Raw genomic sequence first — 26,113 nt, forward strand, 5'->3', positions numbered from 1 at the left:
TTTGTTTGGTGACTTTTTAAAAATAACAGCTTTACTGAGATATAATTCACGTACCATATAATTCAAGCATTTAAAATGTATAACTTAGTGGTTTTTAATATATATACAGATACTTGATTTATTCAATTTTAGAACATCTTCATCACCTCTAAAAAAGGAACCCTGTACCCTTTAGCTGTCAGCTGTCTGTCCCTCCCCATTCTCCTCAGCCCTAAAGGAGCCACTACTACTTTCTTCCTCCACAGATTTGCCCATTGTGGACATTTAATGTCAATGTAATCATATGTGGCTTTTGTGACTGGCTTTGGTCACTTTATATGATGTTTTCAAGGTTCATCCATGTTCTAGCATGTATCAGTACTTCATCCCTTTTATGACCAAATAATATTCTACTGCATGGATATACCACATTTTATATATGCATTCATCCATTGATGGACATTGGATTATTAGTAGTAATAATTATCTGTATACTAAGAAATGCTGCTGCGAACATTTTGTGTATAAGTTGGTCTTGCTGTGGGTCTGATTTGCATTTCCCTGGTGACTAATAATGTGGAGCATCTTCTCGTGTGTTTATTGGCCACTTATATATTTTCTTTGGAGAAATGCCTATTCAGATTCAGTGCCCATTTTCAAATTGAGTTATTTCTGTTTATAGTTTTGAGTTGTAAGTGTTCTTTATATGTTCTAGATACAAGTTTATTAACAAATATATTATTTGCAATTTTTGCCCCATTCTTTGGATTGTCTGTTTATTTTCTTGGTAGTTTTGAAGCATAAAAGTTTTTAATTTTGATGAAATCCAATTATCTACTTTTTCTTTTGTTGCTTGTGGTTTAGGTATCAAACCTAAGGACCCATTTCCAGTTCAAAGGTCATGCAGATTTATCCCTGTTTTCTTTTCTAAGAGTTTTGTAGTTTTAGCTATTACATTTAAATCATTTTGAGTTTATCTACGGTTTGCTTTAAGGGTCCGGTTTCCTTCTTTTGCATGTGGCTATCCAGTTGTCCCAGCACGATTCTTTCCCCCACTGAATGATGTTGGTACCTTGTTGCAAATCAGTAGACCATAGACATGGTTTTATTTTGGGATTTCAATTCTGTTCTGTTGATGGAATTCTATATACCTATCTTTATGCCAGTACCACCCTGTCTTGGTCGTTGCTTTGTAGTAAGTTTTAAAATCAGAAAGTGTAGTCCTCAAATTTTGTTTTTCTTTTTAAAGATTGTTTTGGGTATTTGGGGTATCTTGTACTTGTGTATGAATTTTAGGATCAGCATGTCAGTTTCTACAAAGAGGCCAGCTAGGATTCTGATAGGGTTGCATGGAATTATAGATCAATTTGGGAAGTATTACTGTCTTAACAATATTAGGTCTTTTGATCCGTGACCATAGGAATTTTTTTACATTTATTTATATCTTTAATTTCTTTCAACAATGTTTTCTGAGTATTAATATTATACTTCTTTTGTTAATTTCAAAATATTTCACTTTTTTGATGCTATTGTAAATGTAATTGTTTTCTTAATTTTTTTCTAGATTGTTTATTACAATTAAATACCCTTGATTTCTATATGTTGATCTTGTATTTTGCAACCTTGCTGAGCTCGTTTGATAGTTCTAAAATTTTTTGTAATGGATTCCTTAGGTTTTCCTATATACAGCATTGTGTTGTCTGAGAGTAGATATAGTTTTCTTTCTTTCTTTCCAGTCCTTTTGCCTTTTGTTTATTTTTCTTGCCTAATTACCCTGGCTAGAAACTGCAGTATGATGTTAACTGGAAGTGGCAAGAATGGACATCCTTATCTTGTTCCTGATCTTAGGGCAAAAGCATCCTGTCTTTTCCTCAAGCATAACGTTTGCCAGAGAAATCCCTTCCTCCTTCAGTGTCCATCCAGCACCCTCTATTGAGAAAAGCCTAACATTATGCTCACTGTAAGGAGAAATGCTTAAAGCAGTTTCATCCATTATCACACAGTATGTATCAAAAGGTGAATTTTGAGCTGAAAGGCAATAAACTAATTACTTGGCACAGCACACAAATAAGCAAGTGGACTAAAGCTTTAAAGGTGCCGTGAAAGAAACCTGTGTCAGGAAACAGTGAGAAGGGGGTGTGCCACATGGTTGGTGGTCCATTCTGGCTGAGAACTTTTAGCAGAAATTTCATACAGGAGACGTTGACAAAAAGGTGATTTCCTGTGGAGTAGGAGAGGGTATTTCTGAGGGAAGCAAAGGTGAGAAGAGGTGTGAAGAGCCTGGTGTGAAGATCTGTGAAGCTCCTGATGTTTTACCCCCCTTGCAAGCTAACAGGTTAGCCGGCCACAGTTTCATGGATGCTGGCAGAAGACAGGAGATTCCTGGATCAGAGACAAAGGTCTTCTTGTTGCTGCACTTCGAGTAGTGGGAATATCATGTTTCCGTAGGCTCCCTTTGTTGACCCCCACTCCAAGTCTTTACGAGCTGATATGGAAGGGCCCAAGGTGATCCTGTGGTCTGGGTCACCGCTGAGGACCCTCGAGCTCAGGGAACCCAGATTTTTATAATGGGCAATGAATGTCCCCACTCTTTGGCCCTGGAGGAAGATGTTATCTTTCTTACACATCCCTCTGCTCTGGAGGGAGACACTATCGCAGTCTTTCAAAGCTTTGTTCGTGATAGAGACATCCTTGTAAAGATCGTCTAGAACAAAAGGACAGTTAATGGCTCTGCTTGTAAGATGCACAGAGATGTGTGAGACCTCTAAAGAATTGATTCCCAGATCCAGGGAGCTGCAAGTAGTTCAGACTGAAGATTAGCTTTGATTGGGGCCTTTCTGATATTTTTAGCTCCACGTCTTACATCTACAGCACTTACTCCATCGAGACACAGTGCGTCTCTCAATGTAGCAAGGCCGTCGCTGCTGCTGGGTTCCCCTCTTCTTTCCCTTTTGGCCAATTAGGGCAGCACAGTGCTTTGGTTGGCTAGGCAGAGTTACTTAAGGGGGTTAGAAACCAGTTCTGCAGTCAAGTAACCTGGGTTCAAACCCAGCTCTGGCAGTTATCAGCATTGTGACTTTAAGTAAATTTTGGTTTCTTCATTTATAAAATGGGGATAATATCATAAAATAGCAACTAATATCTAACGAGTATTTAATTGTGTGCCCATACGTCTTCCTTACTTCCACTTTATTTAGGGTTGATGTAAGAATTAAATAATAGGTTTAAAATGTTCTCCACTGTGCTTAGCACATAGTACTCATATTTTATTGCTCAATTATTTTGTTTTTGTTAATAGTTATTTGGGCCTTTTGCAGGTGAGAGATGTATCCTTAAGAGCTCTTGGTGTAGATTTAGTATTGTACAAAGTTAGTATTGTACAGACAGCCATGAGTTAAAATACAAGTTCTGCCATCTTCCAGCTCTGTCCTTTTGAACCAATTACTTCAGTTCTTGGAGCTCCCTTTTCACTGCATGTAAAATGTGGACAGTATCTTCTTTTTAGGGTCTTTCCTTTTTTGAAACAGTTTATATGCCTCGTATACAGTGGTCTTACCTTGGCTGGTCAGGCTGTAAACACTTGGCTTCAGTCATAAAGAGAACTAGTGAAAAACCAGCTTAAAGTGTAAACCTCGCCCACGGTCAGGATGGGGAATGGCACCAAGAGTGTGTAGGGAAGGGTGGGCACTATCTCCCTAATAGGAAAAAAGGTGACATTTATGATAGGTTTAAGAAGCAGAAATGTGTCCTAGTTTTAGAAAATTAGTATAGGATTTAATTTCAAGCAAAGAGGATCAGAGTTCCTGTGGGACAGTCTAAAATAGACATTTAAACCAGTTAACAAAGAGAGATTATGTAATGTGTTACATAGAAGATGCAGTTTTTGTCAGTGTTCTCTGTTCTCTTGAAATAGAGTCTTCCAGAGTTTCTTGGTAGTTTTGGAATTTCTTAAGTTTGAAAGAATTACCCTGTATCTGCCCTTTCTTTGTTTTCTCAATGCGAAACTTAAGAGAGTATCTGGATCTTGACTGGAACTTAATAATAATAATGAAATTGGTAGTGTTGTTATCTGCAACTTGTTTCTAATTTTATAATTTGCAGAGAACACTATGCACCTGTGTTTAGATACTTAATAATTGTGAAGCAGAATACAAATTGTTGTTCCTATAAGAAACCCTGCTGGTTTCACACATCAAATCCCTGTAATACCTAGAAACCTCTTAGACTCAAATCACGTGAGAGATGACCATGCAGGGTCTGAGAGGTATCTCAGATGCTCAGCTGTGAAGCAGTTCCTTTCTTTTTCCTCTTTTACTTTTTGGCTAACTGATCAGATGTTCTAGTAATTTACTTTTCACTCAGATGTTTGACAAATATTTGCATATTCACTCTAAGGATACTGGTTTTGCTTCTCATCCTTACCACTCTTGGCCATACCATCAGTGGGGGAACCTGTCAAAATATAAGCATAATTCTTTACATAATCTGCCCCTCACATTTTAATATAGTTACAGCACAGGGAGAGCAAGTGACTGGTATGTGAACAGATATACTTTTGTTCTATATTTAATGGTTTTGGTTGGTCCCAGTTGCATACTATGGGAAGAGATTTCTTAAGAGAACCTTGAGAAAGTATATTTGCTGAAATGTATTCCATCTGTTAGAATTTAACAGGTGAGTGATTAAACTTCTCTTTTTCATTAAGAGCACATTTTAAATCTAGATCTGGAAAAGAAATGAAGTTTAAAATATAGGACAGGTGCACATACGTTTATTACAGGTATTGCATATTTTTCATGTGCTACAGTAACTGTTCTCCAGTGGTGGTTCCTCGTAAGTGCTCCCATCACTGTACTTGCATGGTGCTCCTCACATCAAGATATGGAGCTTATTGGGGTAATTTGTTAAGTACCAATATATGAAATTGGTACCAGGAATGGGATTTCAGCCCATGTTGACATATGCTCATATTGCTGTTGAAAGAAACTACCTTAACACTTAATGTTTTAAAACCACAAACTTTTTTTTTTTTTTTTTTTCATCTCTGATGATTCAGTGGGTTGACTGAATTGGTCTGGGAGGCTCTTCCACTCCAAGTGATATCAGTTAAGATGGTGGCCATTTGGGGGGCTCACCTGGGTTGAAACTTGCAAGGTGACTCACTTACACCGTTGGCAGTTGGTACTGGAATTGTTGATCAGAGCCTGAGGATTCTCCTTCATATAGCCTCTCCATGTGGTTTTGGTTCCTCCCAGCATAGTAGCTGTTTTAAGAGGAAGAAAGCAGAAACTGCCAGACCTGTTAAAACCTGGGCTCAGAAGTTCCAGAACATCACTTCCAATGTATTCAGTTATTCAAATCCGTCACAGGACTAGCCTCAAATCATGCATAAAGAAAATATAGTCTCTCTTTCACTGAGGAGGTAGCATTCATATAGGGATCAAAGAATTAATTCTGCCCGTACTAAGTATTGGAAATACAGCGGTGACTAAAATAGAAATGGCCACTGGGCACTGAACAGAGCCTGGAGAGAATTAGGAAAGGATCAGAATGGGGTGGTAGGCTCTCATAAGTCAAAGTCAGGAGTTTGGACTTTAGGGCAGTGAGAAGCTATAAAACATTTTTAAAATGGGAGTAAGATAGTTTATATTTTGCATGAATTCTGTGGCTGTGATATGGAGAATAGCTTCCTAGGAATGAGTGTGGAGTTAGGCAACCCAGTGGGGGCTGTTGCAGTCAGTCAGTCCTCTGGCATTAGATGATAGTGACCTGGGCTTGGACTAGGAAGGTGACTTGGGTGGTGAGAAGTAGTCAGATTCCTTTTTTTTTTTTTTTAAGATTTTATTATTTATTAGAGTATGTGCGAGTGCATGTGCACAAGCAGGGGGAGGGGCGGAGGGAGAAGGAGAGAGAATCTCAAGCCGACTCCGCACTGAGCTTGGAGCCCGACACAGGGCTCGAGCTCATGACCCTAAGATCATGACCTGAGCTGAAATCAAGAGTTGGATGCTTAACTGACTGAGCCATCCAGGCACCCTGAGAAGTGGTCAGATTCTTTTTTTTTTTTCCCAAAAAAATTTTTAAGATCTTTTATTTATTTGAGAGAGAGAGAGCACCAGCAGGGGAGGAGCACAGGGAGAGGTAGAAGCAGGCTCTGCGCTGAGCAGGGAGCCTGATGCAGGGCTCCATCCCGGGAATCAGGACCTGAGCTGAAGGCAGACCCTTAACGACTGAGCCACCCAGGCACCCCAAGTAGTCAGATTCTTAAGAGACAAAGGAGAAATAATTAACGCAACTCGATTTATTGAGTACGAAAATTGAGGGAAAGGAAGAAATCAGTGATGGTATTCAAATTTCTGTGTTAGTATTCTTGTTAATAGAGGCTCCCACTGTCCACCATTCATTTACTTACTCTTTTGACCCCAGTTACATATAAGACAGTTTCAGAATTATTAATCCATGACAAACGACTTCATCAGCCAGTATGCAGTGCTTAGGTACAGGTCTTTGTACCTTTAGTCTTATAGCTTTCACTCAAACCCCTGTGTAAAGTTACTTAGGTCAGTTCCCCCTCTCTCTCCAGGGAGGTTAGCTCAAATATTTGTAATGCAGTTAAATTCCTTTGTCATAGTCTGCATGCTGTCCTCCATCCCCTGATCCCTGATTGTCGCTTTGTTGTTCTTACTGTTTTGTATACATTAAGGTCTTTGTGAGTTAAATTTATATGGGTTTTGACACTTTGCAGTCTCTTTTTGCAAATGTGTCCTGTACTGAGGACAGGCTGTGATGTCTGCTGGCTGCGGTGTTGGAAGCATAAGGCTTGAGACCAAGACTATGAATGAGGCCATGGTCAGGTTTATAGCTCAGCAATCAGGGTTCATGAATCTTCTGTTTTTAGAGGTCAGGAAGAGCCTTTATATTGAGGGACTTTCGTTAGTCACCAGTTGGGATTTAGAGGATTAGTAGATCTCACATATCAGGTAAAGAGTTGTATCATTGCATCAGGACAGACATAGTGGAACTTAAGTGATGGCAAATGGAATTTACATGGAAGGGCCATATCAGGCGCACATGTTACACAGCCAGCGGGTACAACAGGTAGTGGAGGTGAGTTCTGGAACAGAAAAAAGGCTTAGAGATTGTAGGAACTTGAAGGAAGAGATTCTTTCTCTTTGAACCTCCTGCAGAAAAGTTTCTCAAACTGCATTCCTCAACAGCCTGCCTTAGAAACATCTGGGAGGCTTATTTTAAAACTGCAGAATCAGAGCTTCTGGAAGCAGAGCCTAAGAATCAGCATTTTAAACAAACATCCCAGGTAATTCTGATCCATTCAGAAGTTCGAGAACCCTTGCCTCTATAGCGAGTGGTGAAGTCCTTTGCACCAAGTAGGTGTACCCTGGTGTATTTACTAAATTGAATTGCACATTTGTTCTGATAACTCCTGAGTAGAGGGCTGACTTAGCAAGTAGTATTCATAAAAATACCTAATGCTACTGAGTGTGTATTCTGTGTGCACTCCGTGCTAAGTGCTGGTTGTCAATTAGCTCATTTAATTCGTATGAAGATACTATTCTTATTCTCTCTTAACAGAAGATTGATAGAAAAAAAAGGTTTAGAGCGTTTAGATAACTTGCTTAAGATCACAAAAGGTTCTTCGTGGTAGGTGCGCAATTCAAAGCCAGAATTCAAAGGCATTCTGCTTCTAAAGTCCATGTTATTTATGACATTGTGGAATCTTTGCCTTTGGGGGTTCATGCTGTGCATCCCCATAATTTCAGGGAGAAATAAACCAATCTTAGAAAGAACAGGAGACTTAAAATCACACTACCATGGAAGTGCTCCTGCAGCTGAAGGGTTGTGTGTGTTCATATTTTACTGTATTCAACTCTCTAGGGAGTTGTGTAATAGTGAGTGATCTTCTTGAGTCCTACGGAGAGGCATGTTTCTTAAAACAATTTAAAATGATTAAAAACAGGTAAAACATTTCAAGAAAATTTGCCATGTCACATTACTGTACAGCTACAGTACCATGGAGCATAAGGGTAAGAGCACAGGTTTATAGACCTTTACACTTGAACTGGCCTATTCCAGTCATCTACTCCAGCTCCTTTTACAAAAGAAGGCAACTGAGCCCCAGAAAACTCAAAATCTCTGAGCAATAGCGTCAGCCCCAGATGTCCTGATTCCATCCAAACCGTTTCCGCTTTCATTCTGCTTCTTTCTTAAGTCTCTTGATGAAACAATTAAAATTTGTAACTGGAATTATTTTAAAAATCCATTCCATTTAGATGAACCTAATTAAAAGTTGTACAGATATTCACTGGAGGATGACAATTTGTAGCTGAAATTAGAAGCAAATCTATAGTGGTAATTTTGGAAAGAATGTTGGGTGCAGTTGCAAAAAATAGATGTGAGTAAATGACTTAGGATATTTAAGTAGAAAAGTTTGTTTTAAAACAAAAGCTTTTGTAGAATGCATTATTTATGGGACCTTACATTCAGTTGTGGTTTTTTTCTAGCTTTTTAAAAGGCCTAAAATAATTCAAGAGTATAAAAATAGGAAAACAGCTGGTTGAGTTCTAGATTCGTTGAAAATGTGTTGAAAATGTGGACTTGCAGTAACAGTTCCTCTTTGTCTTAGAATTCGGTGAATACAGAAAGAATCTCAGAGAAAAGGCAATCTATGATTTTAACTTTAAAACATACATTAAAGTAGTGGATCTCAAATTTTGCTACGCTTCAGAATCACCTGGAAGACTTGTTAAAATACAGATTGCTGTTTCCCAGCCCAGAGTTTCAGATCCAGTTGTTTGGTGGAGGGCCTGAGAGCTTGCATTTCTAACAAGTTCCCAGGTGGTGCTAATGCACCTGGTCTGGTGACCACACTTTCAGAACTACTGGGTTGAAGAAAACAAATTATAATAAAAAGCAATCATAATTTTGTGAGGTAATTATAGACTGAAAGCTGGTTTCTTTGATATCTGCTAAATAAAAAATTTCTGTTGACTCATGTTTTCATACTTTATAGTAATAGTAAAACCATAATGATGACACTGAGAGACTTTATATTTGAAGTCCCTTCTGAGTCATTATGATAAGATGAAATTATATTAAACTTGGCCTGTGTTATGTGGTAGAATGTGCTTTTTCGGTAATAGTAGCTGTCTGGAAATTAGGAATCTGTGTGGAATACGTTAGGGTAGCTCTCCAGTTACTCTGCATTGTCATCAACACTTGATATGGGCAGTCTTCTGAATTTCAGCTATTCTAGTAAATACGCAGTGGGTATCTTAGGCTGTTTTAATTTGCATTTCCCTACTGACCAGTAATGTTGAATACCTTTTCTTGAGCTTATTTGGCATTTACTTCTTTGGTGAAGTATTTATCCAAATCTTGTTCTATACACACACACACACACACAGTTTTTTATGAAATATATGATTTTTGCGTATTTTCTCCCACTCTGTGGAACAGAAGTTTTTAATTTTGATGATCTTCAGTTTATCAATTTATTCTCTTATGGCTGTGCTTTAGTATTGTATTTAAGAACTCTTTTCTTAACCCAGGATCTCAAAGATTTTCTTCATAATTTTTTCTAGAAGTTTTATAGTCTTAGATTTTACATTTAGATTTGTGATCCATTCTGACTAAATGTTTGTATTTGGCTCGAGGTATGGGCCAGAGGTGTTTTATTTTGTTTTGTTCTGCATATGATAGCCAGTTGTACCAGCAACTTGTTGAAAAGACTGTTCTTTCTTCACTGAATTGCCTTGGCTCCTTTGTCAGATCAGTCATCCATACACGTCAGTTTGTATTTCTGGACTCTGTTTTGTTCTGTTGATCTGTTTGCCTCTCTGTATCCCAATACCACTCTATTTGGATTACTGAAGCCTTATAATAAGTCTTAAAATTGAGTGGTGTTGGGCCTCCAACTTTGTCTTTTTCAAGGTTGTTTTGGCTATTCTAGGTCCTTCGCATTTTCCATATGAATTTTAGAATCTGTGTCAATTCTACAAAAAACGGTCAGCTGAGATTTTGATTGGTATTGTGTACCCTGAAAACTCCCTCAGGGTTGTAAAGGTGGGCGGTCACAGGTTTCACCTCATGTTTCCTATCACCCTGATTCCTCTTCCTCGCATGACTTCTAGCATCTCGCAAACCATTATTTATTTATATATTTTCAGTTTGAATTTTTTGTTTCAGGCGGGAGAATAAATTTGGTCTCTGTTAACTTAGTCTTGGCCAGAAGTGGAAATACTGTTGTAGGTTTTTGATAAACAAGAGAGTAACTTCAGATTTGTTCTTGATAATTGGTAACAACAGGGAAGAAGGATTGGAGGGAAAAGAGGGTGGGAAAGGAAATCACTAAAGAAGCAGCAGTAATCTGAGGAAGAAATGATAAGGATTGAAATTAAGGCAGCCATGGCTGGAAAGGGAGGAAAGGAGAGACTAGTTTGCTTGAGTGGGCCGAATTGGTAGAACCTGGTGAGTAGTTACATGGGGAGGATGCGAGGAGGGAGGGGTCTAAGGTGACTTCAGAGTTTGGGTTTTGCATGTGGTTCAGTTCACTTTGGCTGCCGAGACTGGGTGCGTGTATGTGGGATGTGATTGATTGGAACTTCCCATTTTATAAATAGTACTGTAGTGTTATAGAACCAGTTACTTACTCATTGAATATTATTAGTTCTTTATCTCTTAACTTCTCAGTTCATTTTAAGTGTCATCCAGAAACAGATATTAGTGGGTGATAATTCCCATTACAGAAATAGTTTACTTTCCCCGGCAGAGTTCTCTGAGCTGTTTCTAGTAGATTTAAGTGTTTATGGATCGTTATTTCTTTGTTAAAGAAGAAAGAGGTTTTTTAAAGAAGGCAAGACAAACACTTTTGGGAGTCACTACTGATTTAAGTAAGTTAAAGTTATGAAACTAAAACATCTTAGAAATGATAAGATATGTAATGAAAAAAAGAATTATAACTTAAAAGTTCTTCTCAAGAACGTGCACTATGTGTAGATACAAATATAAGGAAATACGCTGTATCAGATGGGATAGTTATTATAATGTTTGTGGTAAATTATGATAGATTTATTTTCTGGAGTTGTCAGTGATTTAAGTTTTAACAGATTGATTTGCCATTGTTATCGTGAAATCAGATTTATTTTTATTTTCATAGAGTTGACACTGTTAATTAGTCTCAGGTGTACAACAAAATAACTTGACAAGTTTTACATTATGCCATGTTCACTGCAAATCAAGTTTATTTTACTTTTCTAAAATAACAAGCATAGAAGTTATCCTCTGACAGGAATGGGACATCCTTTTGTGATTGTGCCTCTTACACTTTCCTTAAAGAAATTTTTCTCTGAACAAACTACTTCTCATTTAGACTAACATTTGAGAAGTAAATAACAGAGATTACAGTTCCTGTCATCGTAGATCTTATAATCTAATGAATTTATCAGATCTTCTCAAGCTTATTTTTATAATATTTTTTTAAAGTAGGCCCCGTGCCCAGCCTGGAGCCCAATGCAGGGCTTGAACTCACGACCCTGAGATCAAGACCTGAGCTGAACTTAAGAGTTGGACGCTTAACTGACTGAACCACCCAGGTGTCCCTCAAACTTATTTTTATATTTTTTGAAGACTTAATTTCTGTTTAATTGAAGTGTTTCATTAACTTTCTATTTTAAAGTAGGCTGACCCCATTTGAAATTTCTTCCTGGTATAAATTTATTTAAAATGAATACAGAGATAGGCTGGTCCAAGGCAGTTGCTGTCCACGTGCAAGCAAAATATCATTAACCTTTTTTTGAGTACCGATCTCATTTATGAGCTTGATTACCCTATTTCTTCTTCACCCCCCCTTTTTTTTTAAAGATTTTATTTATTTGAAAGAGATAGAGACAGCCAGCGAGAGAGGGAACACAAGCAGGGGGAGTGGGAGAGGAAGAAGCAGGCTCATAGTGGAAGAGCCTGATGTGGGGCTCGATCCCATAACACCAGGATCACGCCCTGAGCCAAAGGCAGACGCTTAACCGCTGTGCCACCCAGGCGCTCCGCCCCCCCCCCCTTTTTTTAATTGTGGTGACTTCCCTGGTACAGTAGGGATGCTTTTTAGTCTAATCTTAGGAAGGCATTTGGGAAAGTCTTAGGACATGGAGAAATGGGTTATGCCCATAGGGTGATGATTATTGAGGTAGTTAGGAGAACGGACTCTGTTATTTGATAGACTCCAGTTTGAATGTTCCCTCTACAGTTCATTGGCTATATAACCTTGGTTCAGGGTACTTAATCTCTCTGTGCCCATTTTTTTGTTCCACCAAATGGGGAGAATGATGGTGTCTTCTTCACAGAGTTATTACAAGGATTGAATGAAATGATGTGTATAAATTACTTAGTATAGTGTCTGGTACACAGTGAGTGCTCAGTAAATGTTATTATTTAATTACTTGAAAGAAAACTGGTAATCAACCCATGATCGCAGCGGTACACATGTAATAATAGTGTTATCATAGCCTTCATTGGTTAACCCATGGCTGTAATTGTTTTTAATTTCTGGAGTCCGTCTGTAAAAGGGACACTAGCAGATGAAGCACATTTAAATGAAAGCAGGTCAGCTAGGTTGAATGAACTTGATGAACATTATTTATCCTGGAGAAGCAAAGACTCGCAGCAAGGAAATATTTAAGAGCCACCTTTGAAAAACCGTGATCTGGAAGAGTTGACTGTTTTTGTGTGGCTCACTAAGTAGCTCTTCTGCAGCTCTGCCGTTGAGGATGAGGGTTCAAGTCCCACTTCTGATAGTGGGGCATGACTTCGGTGGAATCACTTAACCTCTCTGAGCCTCAGTTTCCTCACCCATATAAAACAGAGAGTAAAATCACTCCATACGGAGGTTATGAGGTGTAAATAAGTTAATGTGTGTGAAAGAGCAATTCAAATTTATTGTTGTCATTGCCTAGAATTGTTCTAGGGCGGTGATGAATCAGCCCTCTCTTTGGAAGGGCTCTAATAATTAGTGCTGTTTGGCAGAGAACAAGCTTTCCCACCACACCAAGAGCCAAACAAAGGCATGATAGTCATATCAGAGCTTTTTAGCAATTTTTGCATGGAGTAGAAATTTGTATAAGCTGTTTGAGAACAGGGACAGGGTTTACCTTGTTTGCTGCTCTGTCCACGCCGCCCAGCAGAGTGCCGGGCACATGGTCTGTGCTTGGTAAATATTTATTCAATGAGTGAATGGAAGTTCCCCTCTAATCCCTGTGTTATATTCTTAGTTTAGCATCTCTCTTTTGTTTTTAATATGTTCATGGTGTTTTCCTCGATATATTTGTTTGCCTTAATTTCCGTTGTCCTTTTTAAAAGAGAGTGCCGAATACATAGAATATTTCCGTGGAATGAAAACCTCATTACAATGGTTGTTTCTGGGGAGGGAGTTTCGGTATTGGAGACACCACATTATTATACTGTTTGAATTTTTCAGCTGTGTGCTTAATTCTGAACCACATGCTTTGTTAGTTTAATTTAATTTAATTTATTTTAATTATTTTATTTTATTTAATATTTTATTTTATTTTATTTCATTTCATTTCATTTCATTTTTGAGATGGGGGGGCAGAGGGAGAAGCAGACTCCCTGCCAAGCAGGAAGCCCGATGTGGGACTCAGTCCCAGGACCCTGGGATCACGACCTGAGCCGAAGGCAAGACTCAAGGGATAGAGCTATCCAGGCGGCCGTGTGGGTATGTTTTAAAATGGTAGCTACCCATAGCCTGGGATTCATAGTGCTTTTGATGACTAGTAGAGACCAGATTGTATGCAGAGACCATTTCTATGATTTTGTGAACCAAATCCTTCATAGAATTTATTTCAAGCAACATTTTGAATTGTACCTTTACCATGGTGGTTTATGGAATATTAACTACATGTTCTAAGGAAATACCTGTCTATATAATGAAAGATGGTCTCCATTACTCTGGGGTAGAACTATTTAAGTCAATTTTCCTTTCTCCGTCTCTGTCTTACAAGAAGGTAGTGTTTGGGAGAATTCCTTTATCTAGAGAACTGATCATTTATTACTCTGTGACTTTTGCATGAGTGGATTATTTACTTGAGTGAGGTAGTTCAGACCCTGATAGCATGTGCCTTCCATGCTAACTTTAAAGTTAGACCTGAGGTCAGTTCCTCACGTCACCATGTATTAACTGTGTGACCTGGGGCAAATGATTTAACCTCTATGAATATCAGCTTCCTTATCGAATTGCTTTTAATAACACCTAATTTACATTGTTGTAACAAAGGATAGAAGGAGTAGTATGTTCAAAGTGCCTGGCACATCGTCAGTACCCAGTGAAGGTTTGTTTGTTTTTTAAATCTATATCTTTCTCCTCTATTCTCATCCCCAATGTTTTTGTTTGAGATTTAAACTCAAAGCCTCTGTAGAAAGGGCAAGAGCATTTGTTTCTCCTCCGCTTCAGTCTCGTGAACATCTGGTGCACACCTACTCGTCGTTCAAGATACAGCACATGTTTATCCCCTCACCTGTTACACCTTCCCTACCTTCTGGGGGCAGGAGTAGCTGCTCCTTGCTTGAAAGCATTTTTTCCCTCTGCCTGGCATATAGTAAGTACTTAAGCATATACTAGGTAAATGGATTTCTGGACACGAGTTTGTTGGGGGAGGTTTACAGAGCTTCTCATTGAGTATTGCAGTTTTGTGACTTCAACTTCGTGATTTGGTCGCAAGTTAGAAAAAACAGCTGAGTTAAGGAGGTGACCTTCACTTGATACCTTTTGGTTCTAAGGGTAAAATGCTTTTAGCATTTAGACTAATTACATTTGCAGAGTAGTTTTCCATTCGGCAGTAATTATGATGACATTTTGTTGGTGCTTACTGTAGGCCAGGCCCTGTGCTAATCATTTTGTCTGTGTTTTCTCATTTAGTCCTTATCTTGGCTTTATGAGTTAAATACTGTTATTGTACCCATTCCACAGAAGAGGAAACTCTAATATGGTGAGTGACCAAAGACTAATAGCTAGCAAATAATAAAGCCTAGATTTGAATATAATCTGACTCCAGAGCTGGCTTTTTGAGTTCCTGTAATATACAACTTCCCTCTTCTGTATTATTGACAAAATTGTATAGATGAGTAAAGAGGATTAGAAAGGTCAATATTTCTCGAAGATTCCCCCGTATTCGCTGAGTTTATAATTGCGTACTAGTTTGTACCATACACTGTTCTACTCTTCACTGTTATTTCTGATGGGAGGCAGTTAGAGAATGTGGATTTGGTTTTTACTTTTCCTCCACGCTAGTATCTGTGGGGAAGAATAATTATGGTTAAAGTACAGTGTAGTGAGAAGTAACAAGTTTCTATTAAATATTGCTCAAGCAGTGAGTAAGTCATTAAATTTGACTCCTGATGAATATATAATGATTGCTTAATACTAGGCTGCCAGGAAAAACATACACACACACCCACTCACAGAGGTAGGTGTGTATGTACGTATATGTTGCTAGAGATAGTGGGAGCTGTATTTTAAGAGAGGAAGGGGTTTTTTGTTTTGTTTTTGTTTTTTTGTGGAGGGAGGGAAAGGTATGATTTATACTGTCATTTGAGTTCATCCAGAAAGAAGAAATTTCTTGTTTACAAAATATAGAAGAATCTCTGAAGAGATTAGGAAGAGATTTCTCTGTTTCAGAAAGTAAATCTCTCTATTCCACGTCTCATCTGTTCTAGGAAATTTAAAATCCAATCAGGCAATTCCCTGCCTTGTTTTCTTCCCTGCGCCTTGCCAAAATAGACATATGTACTTTATGGCACGGATATTTATCATATCCTTCTGGGTGTGTGATTCATGTTGAATTGGAGTCAGCAACCCCAGAAGGACACTAAATGGCTGCTTTGTCTTAGTCCGGCGTTTTATTGATCAAATGCATGAAGTTGAATTTAATCAACTACATGTAATTGGTATTGTTTCTATTCAGATATGCCTGTATATGACTTTGTAGAGTAAAGAACACCAGATCCTGCAATTTTTATTTGTTTAGGACAAAATTTCAGGAAACGACTTGGCCAGGGACAAAACTATATAATTGAATCAGGAACAAAAAGTTGGAAGGGATAAGTAGATGAAATTTGTCTTACACCCACACGCACTCACATGTGTCCTAGTTGTAAAGGTAGAGAAGTTTTATGGACCTATAAGACATGAAGCATTTGGTCCTATTCTGGAGATTAGGGAGGATTCTGGAAAGGGATCTGTGACTGAGATCATAGAGAACAGCAGAGCAAAGCAATAAGCCATCTGGTAGTGTAGAGAGGTAGTACCGAGATGTGTATGGGCATGCTAGGGGAAAGAGGAGGGAAAATGTCCTCTTTCTCATGTCTGTCTCACTGAAGGCAGTTCTTCCAAGGACCTGAGGGGTTGCTTAGAGAACTTGCTTGGCTCTAGGTACTACATGGGCTTGGCCCCGTTTCAGCTGTGTGTCCTGAACCTCAGGACTGGGCCTTAGGGAAGAGACTTTATTTCTGGCTAGTGCATATGCCTTAGGCTGCAGCTGTAGACGGCTGTGGCTAGGGAGGGGCCCTCCTTAGAAGAGTCGGTCTACAGGCTGCGTCTCTTGGCTGCATCCCTTCCCTGCCCCTCTTGCCGACTGGTTGCTGGTCTGGAACAAGAGCTTGATTGGTCTACTGACCATGCCCACCTGGACTCGGAGAAGCCAAGATAAAGAATCTTCTGCTCCCTTATTTTTAACCCTTGGCCTAAAATGGCATTATATTGAGCAAATAAGATGTGAAGAGACCCTAGACAATCCTGGAACACGCTGAAAGATAAACTCTCGTGAATCCATGCTGTGCTATGTAAGAATTGCCATATTGCTACAGGCTTATTGTTACCTGTATCTTTTGGTCGTAAATAGAGGACTTGGCATTTGTCTCACATGAGTCTACATCTGTAAAAGTAGCTGGTTTGTCATCTCCCTTCCATTTCTTTCTCCCACCTATCTCTTGGCCTCATTTTGCCCTGATCTTTCATATTTGAGACAACTGGCATTGATTGTTACTGTTTTGCTTTTATAACTTGTTCCTGCCATCACCTTTCTCTCATTGAAGCCTCATGAATTTTGTTTTAAGTTGACGTGATTGCAACATGAAATCACCCATTTCTGCTTAGTGTTGTACAGATCATGTAACTTTAATGCCTTATTCAACACTTCAAACACGGAATAGTAATAGAATATTGCTGTTAGTGCGTTTTGACATTGAGTAACAGATGACGTGTCTAATGAATAGCGTGGCTGCTTAGATTGCATAATTATAGGTTTGTTTGACTTCAGGAAAATCATATGCAGGCCAACTGCATCCATTCAGGCACTCTATATACTATAAATGTCAGAGCACTTCAGTCTAAAAAGAAGTCGTCCTCCCGTGACTATCATTATTCTTCTAAGGTTTGCCACTGAACAGGAAAAAGAAAAATGAAAGAGAAACCATCTTGTAAAAATGGGTTTCATTCTGTAGCCCTCTCTGGTCTAAATAACATTTTTCAAGTTCTTTGGGTCCCTCGGCACAGACACGCAGATTTGAAGGAGGATGGCCCTGCTACTGGCATGCTTACAGAAACAGTGATGATTTTATAATGTAAATCGGAGATTGTGCCCTCTGGACTTGATTTGCTGGGGTGGGCGTGGGGGGAATATATTGACGCGAATTCTTGTGCTAACTTCTTGGAACAGTTTCCTAATTAGTGCACCAGATGTGTTAACACGGGCCTTGCAGGCTCCCCAAGCTCTCCACAAGACTTCCCTACGTATTTATTGGCTTATAAATGAATGTTTAAGTATATCACTTAGGTTCATTTGATGAATGCAAATGAAGGTTGATTATGATAAATGCTCATTGAATGACACATTGAAGAAATGTGAATATTCCTAGATTCCCCAGACCCTGTTTGGCGGGGGGAAGGCAGTCAGAGGCATAGACAATAGGAATGCTGTTGATACTGACTCCACTCAGAAGTATCTCTGCAACACGAAGACTTCCCCCTGAGCTTGCCTCTGCTGCTGCGCTTGCATGGCCGCCACTTCCATGTCTGTGGCTGCTGCCGCTGCTCTTAGCTTCATGCAAGGGTTTGATTTCTTAGCAGCTAGAGTCCATTTCCTTATCTCGTGGCATTTGGTGGGTGACTCGGTTGCTTTTATAGCCCCTCCCACTGGCCTTGCTGATGTGAAAAGTCGCTCTCTCACCAGCATGAAAATTTAGTAGTCTTCTGAAAGGGAAGAATCATTTTCTTTTTGTTATCAGTTTCCTCTCTGTAAGGAATTTGGAAGAGCTCTTATGGGACCAGGTCTGATAGCATCTGAGTGGCATTGCCTAGTGTCTTACTTGGAACAGACCCCCTAAGGGCTGAGACGGTGGGGCGGGGGGCCAGACTTTCTCCCCAGTGAGGGTCTGTTCCTGGATATTCATGGAGGAGTTGAAGGGGCTTGTCCTTCTCCTCGTGGTTACGCACCTGTTAGCACAGGCGGGCAAGTGTGCAAACTTTGCCGCTAGAAAGCCTGACGTGGCAGCCTCGCTGTGCCGCGCGCTACCTCTGGGGTGCGGAGCAGGTTCCTTCAGCTGCTCAGTTTTTCACTTTTCTCGTTGGTAAAGTGCAGATAAAAGAGTTGCCGTGAGGTTTACTGTAAATGTTGTGCTCAGCACAGCTTTGGCACATAATAAAGCGCTTACTAATTATTAGCTACAGCTATTATTGTTATCTATTTTTTTTTCATCGTCGTTACTGCTTTCCATGCTTTATCAGCTGCACCGATCTCCTGCGATGCCAGGCTTTTGTGGTACAGTAGTAATTTCCTCTCTGGGATTGTCATTCTGTGAGTGTTAACATTATTTGTGTGCTTCTCTGCCCCCACCTCCCTTGCCCCCCGCCACGTGCTGGTGCCAAGCTTTTTCTGATGGAAAGATCACTATGAAAATATAATGGGCGAATGAGTTTATATCACAAGTCTTCATTATATGTTAATTCAATAGATATTTGAGGCAGGACAATTTATAGTTCAGCGAAAATTTAATTTTCAAATTTATTAAATAATGCCATGTGAGAACATTGAAGGAAGAGATGCTGTAATTCTTCATTAGATCCCAAGAACACTAAAGCATCATTCTTGCCCTCAAATGGGTTAAAATCTCTTTGGACAAATGAGACAAATGCACATAAGAAGACAAGATTGCTTACGGTTGAAAGTGCCAAAGTATCAAGTATAGTTGTTAAGATAAATTAAGGAAAGGAGGAGATCTTTCTAGGCTGGTATGGTTTAAAAGCAGGTAGGGCTGGAGCTCAACCCTTGAAGGATATACAGGATTTAGTTTGGTGCAGATTTTTAGGAAGGCTTTCCTGTAAGAGTAGGGGAATTTTGGTAGTGGGATTATATATTGGGCAGTAAAGGAGCAAGGAAACTTTGGCTGGTCAGTCCCTCCACACCCACCGCATCCTTGGTTCACTTTTTAGTCAACAGCCAACTCCCTGCCTCTGTGTTCATTCCCAGTTCCTCTTGAATCCTTCGGGGATTTATTTGGCCTGTTTGCCTTTTTCGTGCAACGCCATGCTCTTTCCTCACCTTGATCGTTTAGTAGGGCAGGACACACAATCCTTGTGCCTTCTGTAGCCAGGTGTTTCTGAAACATGAATACGGTTTTGAGAGAGATTATTATCGCAGTCGGGAAATAAGGGTTAACAAGAACAGCAAACATCACCGAAAGAATCTTAAAATGTAAGGTTGCTACTTGCCAGGGATGTTCTCATGGTCTTTCTTCCAGATTCCTTTTGTTGTGGGACTCCTTCTAGTCCTTAGGTCTCTAGTCTCCAGCCCTCTTCTGTGATGGACTGAGACACTGACTTTTAGCCAGAAGTGATCTGACCCGGCTCACCTCCAGGTGGGGTGTGAATCTCAGTTCCTCTCAGAACTAGCTTCCTGATCTTTTCTGGTGTTTTCCCTCTTGCCTCTGGCTGCACTCTTCATCACTTAGGTCCTTCAGCTTGTCCCAACATTCTCGGGCCCTGGAGCCTTCACTGAGTCTGTAGGAAGCCACAGATGGCTTCCAAAGATTCTTACCTAGGCTTCATGCCATCAAACCTGACCCAGCCATCGCTCAATTTCTCCTTTGCAGGCTGGGTCTCCTTGGCCTTGTAATTCGAAATTGCCATCTGGTTCAAGTCTCGCTAGCATCCTTGAGACCTTGATAATGAGAACCATGATCCCATTTGTTTTATTTTGCAAAGTCTTTCATAGCATTTTTAATGTCAAAAGCACATTTTTATATGCTTTCAAAAATAAACTCTTTAATTCCAGAGGGAGATTGCCAATATTATATTGATTTCCACGGCTTAACTAAATACAGTAAAATGCCTCCCTTTATGTAAGTCATAAACCATCATATTAGGATATAAATTGCTTAAAATTCTCTTTGTGATCATCAAGTAATCAATATGATTTTTAACCAGCAGTTGCTGTATACGTAGCAGATACATGCTGGTATCAGCAACACCTAAACAGTTTGTTCCCCTTGTTAACATTTGGACATTTTCACAACATTGACCTGTAATTGATGGTTTGACAGTTTTATTTGTAATATGACTTGAGTCCTTTCTCACATACTATTTTGTTAAAAATGTATTTTGGGAATGTAAATACAGGTTTTTCTTATGTAAATACTGCCCCCTTCCCCCTCCTAAAAAACAAAAAAACCTTATATTGGTTTCCTCCTCTCCCCTCCCCTCCCTCCCTTCCATCCTTTCTTCCCTCCCTCCCTCCCCTTCTCCCTCCCCTTCCCTTTCCTTCCTTCCTTCCTTCCTTCCTTCCTTCCTTCCTTCCTTCCTTCCTTCCTTTATTTTAACTGTTTTTCTGGTTTTCACTAGAATTGGTCCAAATAACCTAATATACTAGAAATGGAAATCTTTCTTATTTGATCTTTAATAATCGCATGAGTTGCATGTACAGATACATGGCTGGGCTGCTTTAACTGAAAAGGAAAAACTGAAAAGGAAACGGGGGCCTAGAGAGGTGTAGTGGTTGATTTATGATCACACAACTAAGTGGCACAGCTTCAGACTCCTAAGTCTGAGTCTACTTTTTTTCCCACTCCAACCTTTGAGCTTTCTTCTACTGGGTGTATTCTTAGAATTTTGAGTGAAGCAGGCCTATGTTAAGGAGGTCTTAAAAAAATATGTAATACCTTTTACAAAATTGTTAAAATCATTGACTGATAAAGATTATTTTGGATCAACTTTTTCCAGAGATGGCATTTTCAATGGAAAACAGTAATTGCTTTCTTTTTCTTGCAGCTGAAGTGAGTAGTGAATACAGTATGGACAAGGCAATGGTTGAATTGGCCATGATGGATCGGGAACTAAGCCATTATGTAAAGGCTGTTCAATCTGCAATAAGTCATGTAAGTTTATACCACTCATCTGGTAATATCTGGTTACAACTCACTGACCTGGAAACAGAAACACATCATCAAAACTCTTCTCTAACCTTTAATATTTCCTTATCATTACTGTAGTAGCTGTTAATTTCTTCTTCATTAAGAAGTTTATAGAAAAGGAATCTTAAGTAGTTTCCCAGCTAGGCCACCTATGTTTATTTAGAGTATTATGCCTATTTTAGACTTTCTTGCCTTTTTTCTTGAAATCTTTACTGTAAGCCCCCTTTGAATGCGAGTAGATTTTTATAAAATGCTAAAAATTGCATAGAACGTGTTTTTATTGTTATGTTTACTGCAGCATACAATTTAGACCATGCTTAGTTACTCATTCTCCAGCTTTAACTAATATGCAGCTATTGCAAAATTCATAGGATCAGATAATATGGGAGAGTTTTAGAGCAAGTTTAAAAATAAAGAAGGCTGACATTTTAGTTTTTCCAGAAGCCAAACTTATTTTTGTTGACTCCAGCTGTCACAGGAACAACACATAAGGCAGTTAAGGTGGGAACATAGCGACATCCTTTTCAGCAGTACCGAGTTGAGTAAGAAATGAGCAATATGATTGCAGTAATATTTCTGAGAAGTCCTTTGTCCTCTGAGCAGTGGAAACTCCCCTTTGAACTGATTTCAGATACCTGTGTAATAGGGTGTCTTGTACTTCTGGTTTCTTTATTTGCCTTTTCTTACTTCTATCTATGGGAAAATGCCAAAAATCAATTATTTTAGAAGATTGGCTACTATCCAGTGGAAGATATTCAAAAATGGTTTATTACTTAAGGTATACTTAAATGAGCATTACATAATTATATGTTCATAGTTATATGAAGTTCTGTGTTTTTAAAAACAAATTTTTTTAGTGTTTTTTTTTCTTGTTTAATGGTTAGTATTTATAAAGTGTAGTATTTGTGACTTAACTTTAAGAATATCTGCTTATATCCAAGAAGCGATAAACTCAATTCAGCTTGTAAAAGTCTGATGTTTCTTACCACTGTGGCTGTTAATCCTCGGACTGTGAATAGTCCTTCCATAGGAAAATATGAAAGTGATCTCATGTTGGGGCATTTGAAAGTGGATAACAAAAAGCACTTACACCAGAGGTTTTCAACTCCCAATGACCCTCAGAACCAGCCCATCCCTATTCTAATGAGATTCTAATTTCATTTCTGGAGCAGAATTGGGGCTCCAGTGTTTTTTAAAAACTCATTCTAGTATGTATCCATGGTTGGAGACCACTGACTTAAAAGAACAAAGCTGACTTTATAGAATAAAGTGTTTTGGCCATCAAGATCAGAGTTAGGCCTCTTATACAGGTCAGTCCTGCTTTGACCCTTACATTCTATGGAGGTTATTTGATAGGCCTTCCTATCTTTAACTTTGATGTTGTGCAAATGTAATAGCACAGTGTACATTATAGATAAGAAAACAGATTTTGGAAGTTAAAGACATAGTATGAATTTTTTCTCTCTTAAACTCTAGGATTCACAGATGTAGGGACACAGTGGGGATATGACATTATTTTGAGGGAAATATTTTTCACTTTTCATATACTGTGCACTCTACATACTTAGAAGTTATGGGCATTGCTATCTTACTGCTTATTTTGGCGAGGGGTAAAGAATGAACGGCAGCCTGAGAAGGACCAGAATGGTTCAGTTCTTTAGGAATAGCGACAGTCTAGGGATCAGAAACTCTACCACCCTTGGTTCTTCCGTTTTTTAAGTTATGATACTGCGCCAAGAAACTTAACCTTTAGGAACCTCATGCTCTTCATCTATAAAATTCTTGGCCTGCCTATTTCATAAGATGATTATGTGAGTCAGATTAGATACTGTGTATCAAACCTTTGACATTCATAAAATTTGATGGAGAAATAAGATACTGGGTTTTTGCAAACTCAGACTTCCAAACATATTCCTTAAAAAGGTGGAACAAGATCTTTCTTAAAGGCAAGTAGTACTTCCATTACTATAACATTGCCAAAATTCTGACCCACCCTGTGGTTTCTCTGTTGGTGGATTTTCATGTAGTCATAGAAATTTTTAAAAAAAATGTTTTTTAATCATCACGGAGCATTAGAGTGTATTGTTGAAATAGAAGTCTCTCTCCTACTCTCACCGTCACAGGATTCTGAAGGTCACACGCCTCTGAAAAGGTTTTAGAAGTTTACTTGGGAACGTTAGAGTTGTGGATCCATTTACCAAAAATCTCTGGGAGGCCCCCTTGGCATGCAGCAGAAGCTCTCAGATTGCCTTTCTTTGTCCTCTGAGAATATAGAGCTACTATATTCTACAATGCCTGAAGATTTTATTTAGAATCGGTATTTCTTTTGTACTCTGCAACTTAAAAATAAAAAAAAATTAAGACTTTGCCCCAGCTAGTTTATAGAGGGAATATTATGCAGTGATCTCTAAAAAAAAAAAAAAAAAAAAAAATTGCAGTCTGTAAGTCATTTATTAAAACTTTCAGGATACATGGGTATTTACCTGTCACAACTCCTTAGAACATTCATGTCATACCACAGAGAGTTGTGTATAAACTCTTTGGAGACTTTCAGTCATGAACCACACACATGACGAAAGTGCTTTGAAACCTGAAAAATGGGCACCCAGACACCCAGTGGTACAGTTACTTCTTTTCTCACTGTGACTGCCAGGGAAAAACTCTTCTCAGTTTCACGTTGAGAACAGTGATGTTCTGAACATTACGCTTGATGACCTAATGTTTTTTCCCCCGATTTCTAAGCTTTTATTATTTGAGTATATTGAAGGGGCACTGTTGTTCTCATTGTTTCAAAAGGGGGCTTTTTGTTTTCAAGCATTCATTGAGTAAATATTTACTAAATACCTGTGTACCAGGTACTTTTAGGTGCAAGAAATAGGTCAGTCACCAAAGCCCACATGACGACCACCTTCAGGATGTCCGGAGTCTGGAGAGAGAGACAAATGTTTAACAAAGAGCTATGCAGATGTTATTTAATGACTTGTGGTGCGTACAGCAAAGGGAAGATAAAGCGTTCCAGGAGACTTAATAACTCAGGGGGCATGGTACTGCTGGGGGTTGGGGAACTCCTTCCTGAGGAAGTGGTGTGTAATCTAAGATGAAAGTCAGATGAGCCTCAGCATGGGGATCATGATATATAACTTCTCTGTCTTTGTAACTGCTACATGAAATGGAAGCATCTTTTCACTAGTTGTGTCAATGTCAGAGTTTCAGACACTTTGAGAAACTAGCCTTCTTTTTTATATACAGAAAGTTTAAAATATGTAGAGTAATTGAGCAACACACTTAAGGCTGGTCAGTGATTCATTCATTCACAGTAAGAGTGCCTACTATGTGCCAGAAATCGAGGAGTAATGCAAGTCATGGCAGTAGTTGATTTAAGAATCATTTTATTACTGATATTCTGCTTCTTAAGCCATTTCAGTAGTCGAGCAGGGGTTACGCCTCTCAAAGTGAAACTTCGAATTGGTATCGAATGAACAGTGGTAATGCTGTGTATTTCTGAACTGTGTATTTTAGTGTTTATGTGATTGTTTAAAATTACACCTGTAGCCCCATCTTGGGGCTTCAGATTCCAAAGGGTGGGTACTAGTTTGGTTCAAGAAATCTTCAAATCCATTTTCAGGTATGTGTTTCTCCAAATAAGAGATGATAGAGGGTCCAACCACTATCATGGGAGTGTCCTTACAGCTTTGTTATCACCTTAATTCTTGTGAAAAAGGATGACACCATGAAGCTGAATGATAAATGTCCTAACAGGCTCAGAGTAGTTCCTCACATTATTAGCGGTCAGGGATGAAGTATGCATCCTATGTGCTTTTTGATGAGCTGTCCAGTCCTAGAGCTTAGCAGAAGTAACCTACAGTTGGAGATTCACATTGTACTTTGGTGTGTATTTTTCTGTCATGCTACTTAATTGTGCAATTTCACTTTAACAAACTTTAAATCTTTGCCAGATTTTACCTGTATACTGTTTTTTTTTAGTAGGTGCTGCTTCCATGTGTTAATTTATTGGAAAATCAGAGCATTTGTATTTTCCTTACTTTCCTCTGCTACTACTTTCTTCTGTGCTATGTGCATCTTATAGATTATGTAAGATTTTTAAAGCATTTAAGTTGAATTGCTGCCATGTATTTGTTTTTGTTTTCTTAAATCTTTTTTTTTTTTTTTTAAGGTTTTATTTATTTATTTGACGCAGAGTGAGCACAAGTAGGGGGAGCAGCAGGCAGAGGGAGAGGGAGAAGCAGGCTCCCTGCTCAGCAGGGGCTGGATCCCGGGACCCTGGGATCATGACCTGAACCAAAGGCAGACGCTTAATGACTGAGCCACCCAGGCGCCCCTTAAGTCAGTGTTTTATAGCAATTCCTTCCTGGCGAGGGTAATTATTTTTGTTAACTGAACAGGAGCAACTAGGTGCTAGCTTGGTCTGCTTGTGTTGTTTCTTAAAAATCTGTTCGTGGATATGCCCTGTGTACTGTGGTTTTTACTTGATAAGCTAACCTGAACATTTAATCTGCCCTTTCAAACTAATATGGTGAGAGTTAGAAGAGTAGAAATATACCTCAGGTAAGCTGTTGAAACCAACACAATCTTAGGTATAATGAAAGAACAAGATGGGTCAAAGGTATAGCTTACCTCAGCCTTGTCA

At 39.0% G+C, this 26,113-nt stretch overlaps 1 protein-coding gene across 3 annotated transcripts in view; it reads left to right on the top strand.

Annotated features, from left to right (window-relative positions):
* The window catches only part of NSMCE2 (NSE2 (MMS21) homolog, SMC5-SMC6 complex SUMO ligase), a 209,063-nt gene that overhangs the window by 14,343 nt on the left and 168,607 nt on the right, over nt 1-26,113 (top strand). For 2 of the 3 annotated variants that reach the window (XM_008689338.2, XM_008689339.2), the window contains exon 3: nt 21,323-21,429. In XM_008689338.2, coding sequence (XP_008687560.1) covers nt 21,323-21,429 — 107 coding nt within the window. Of the gene's footprint in view, nt 1-14,971; nt 14,991-21,322; nt 21,430-26,113 lie in introns of those variants that run through there. The other variant, XM_040625758.1, reaches the window with a different exon arrangement.

Source organism: Ursus maritimus, unplaced genomic scaffold (assembly GCF_017311325.1).
Source record: "Ursus maritimus isolate PB19 unplaced genomic scaffold, ASM1731132v1 scaffold_9, whole genome shotgun sequence".
Taxonomy (NCBI): Eukaryota; Metazoa; Chordata; class Mammalia; order Carnivora; family Ursidae; genus Ursus; species Ursus maritimus.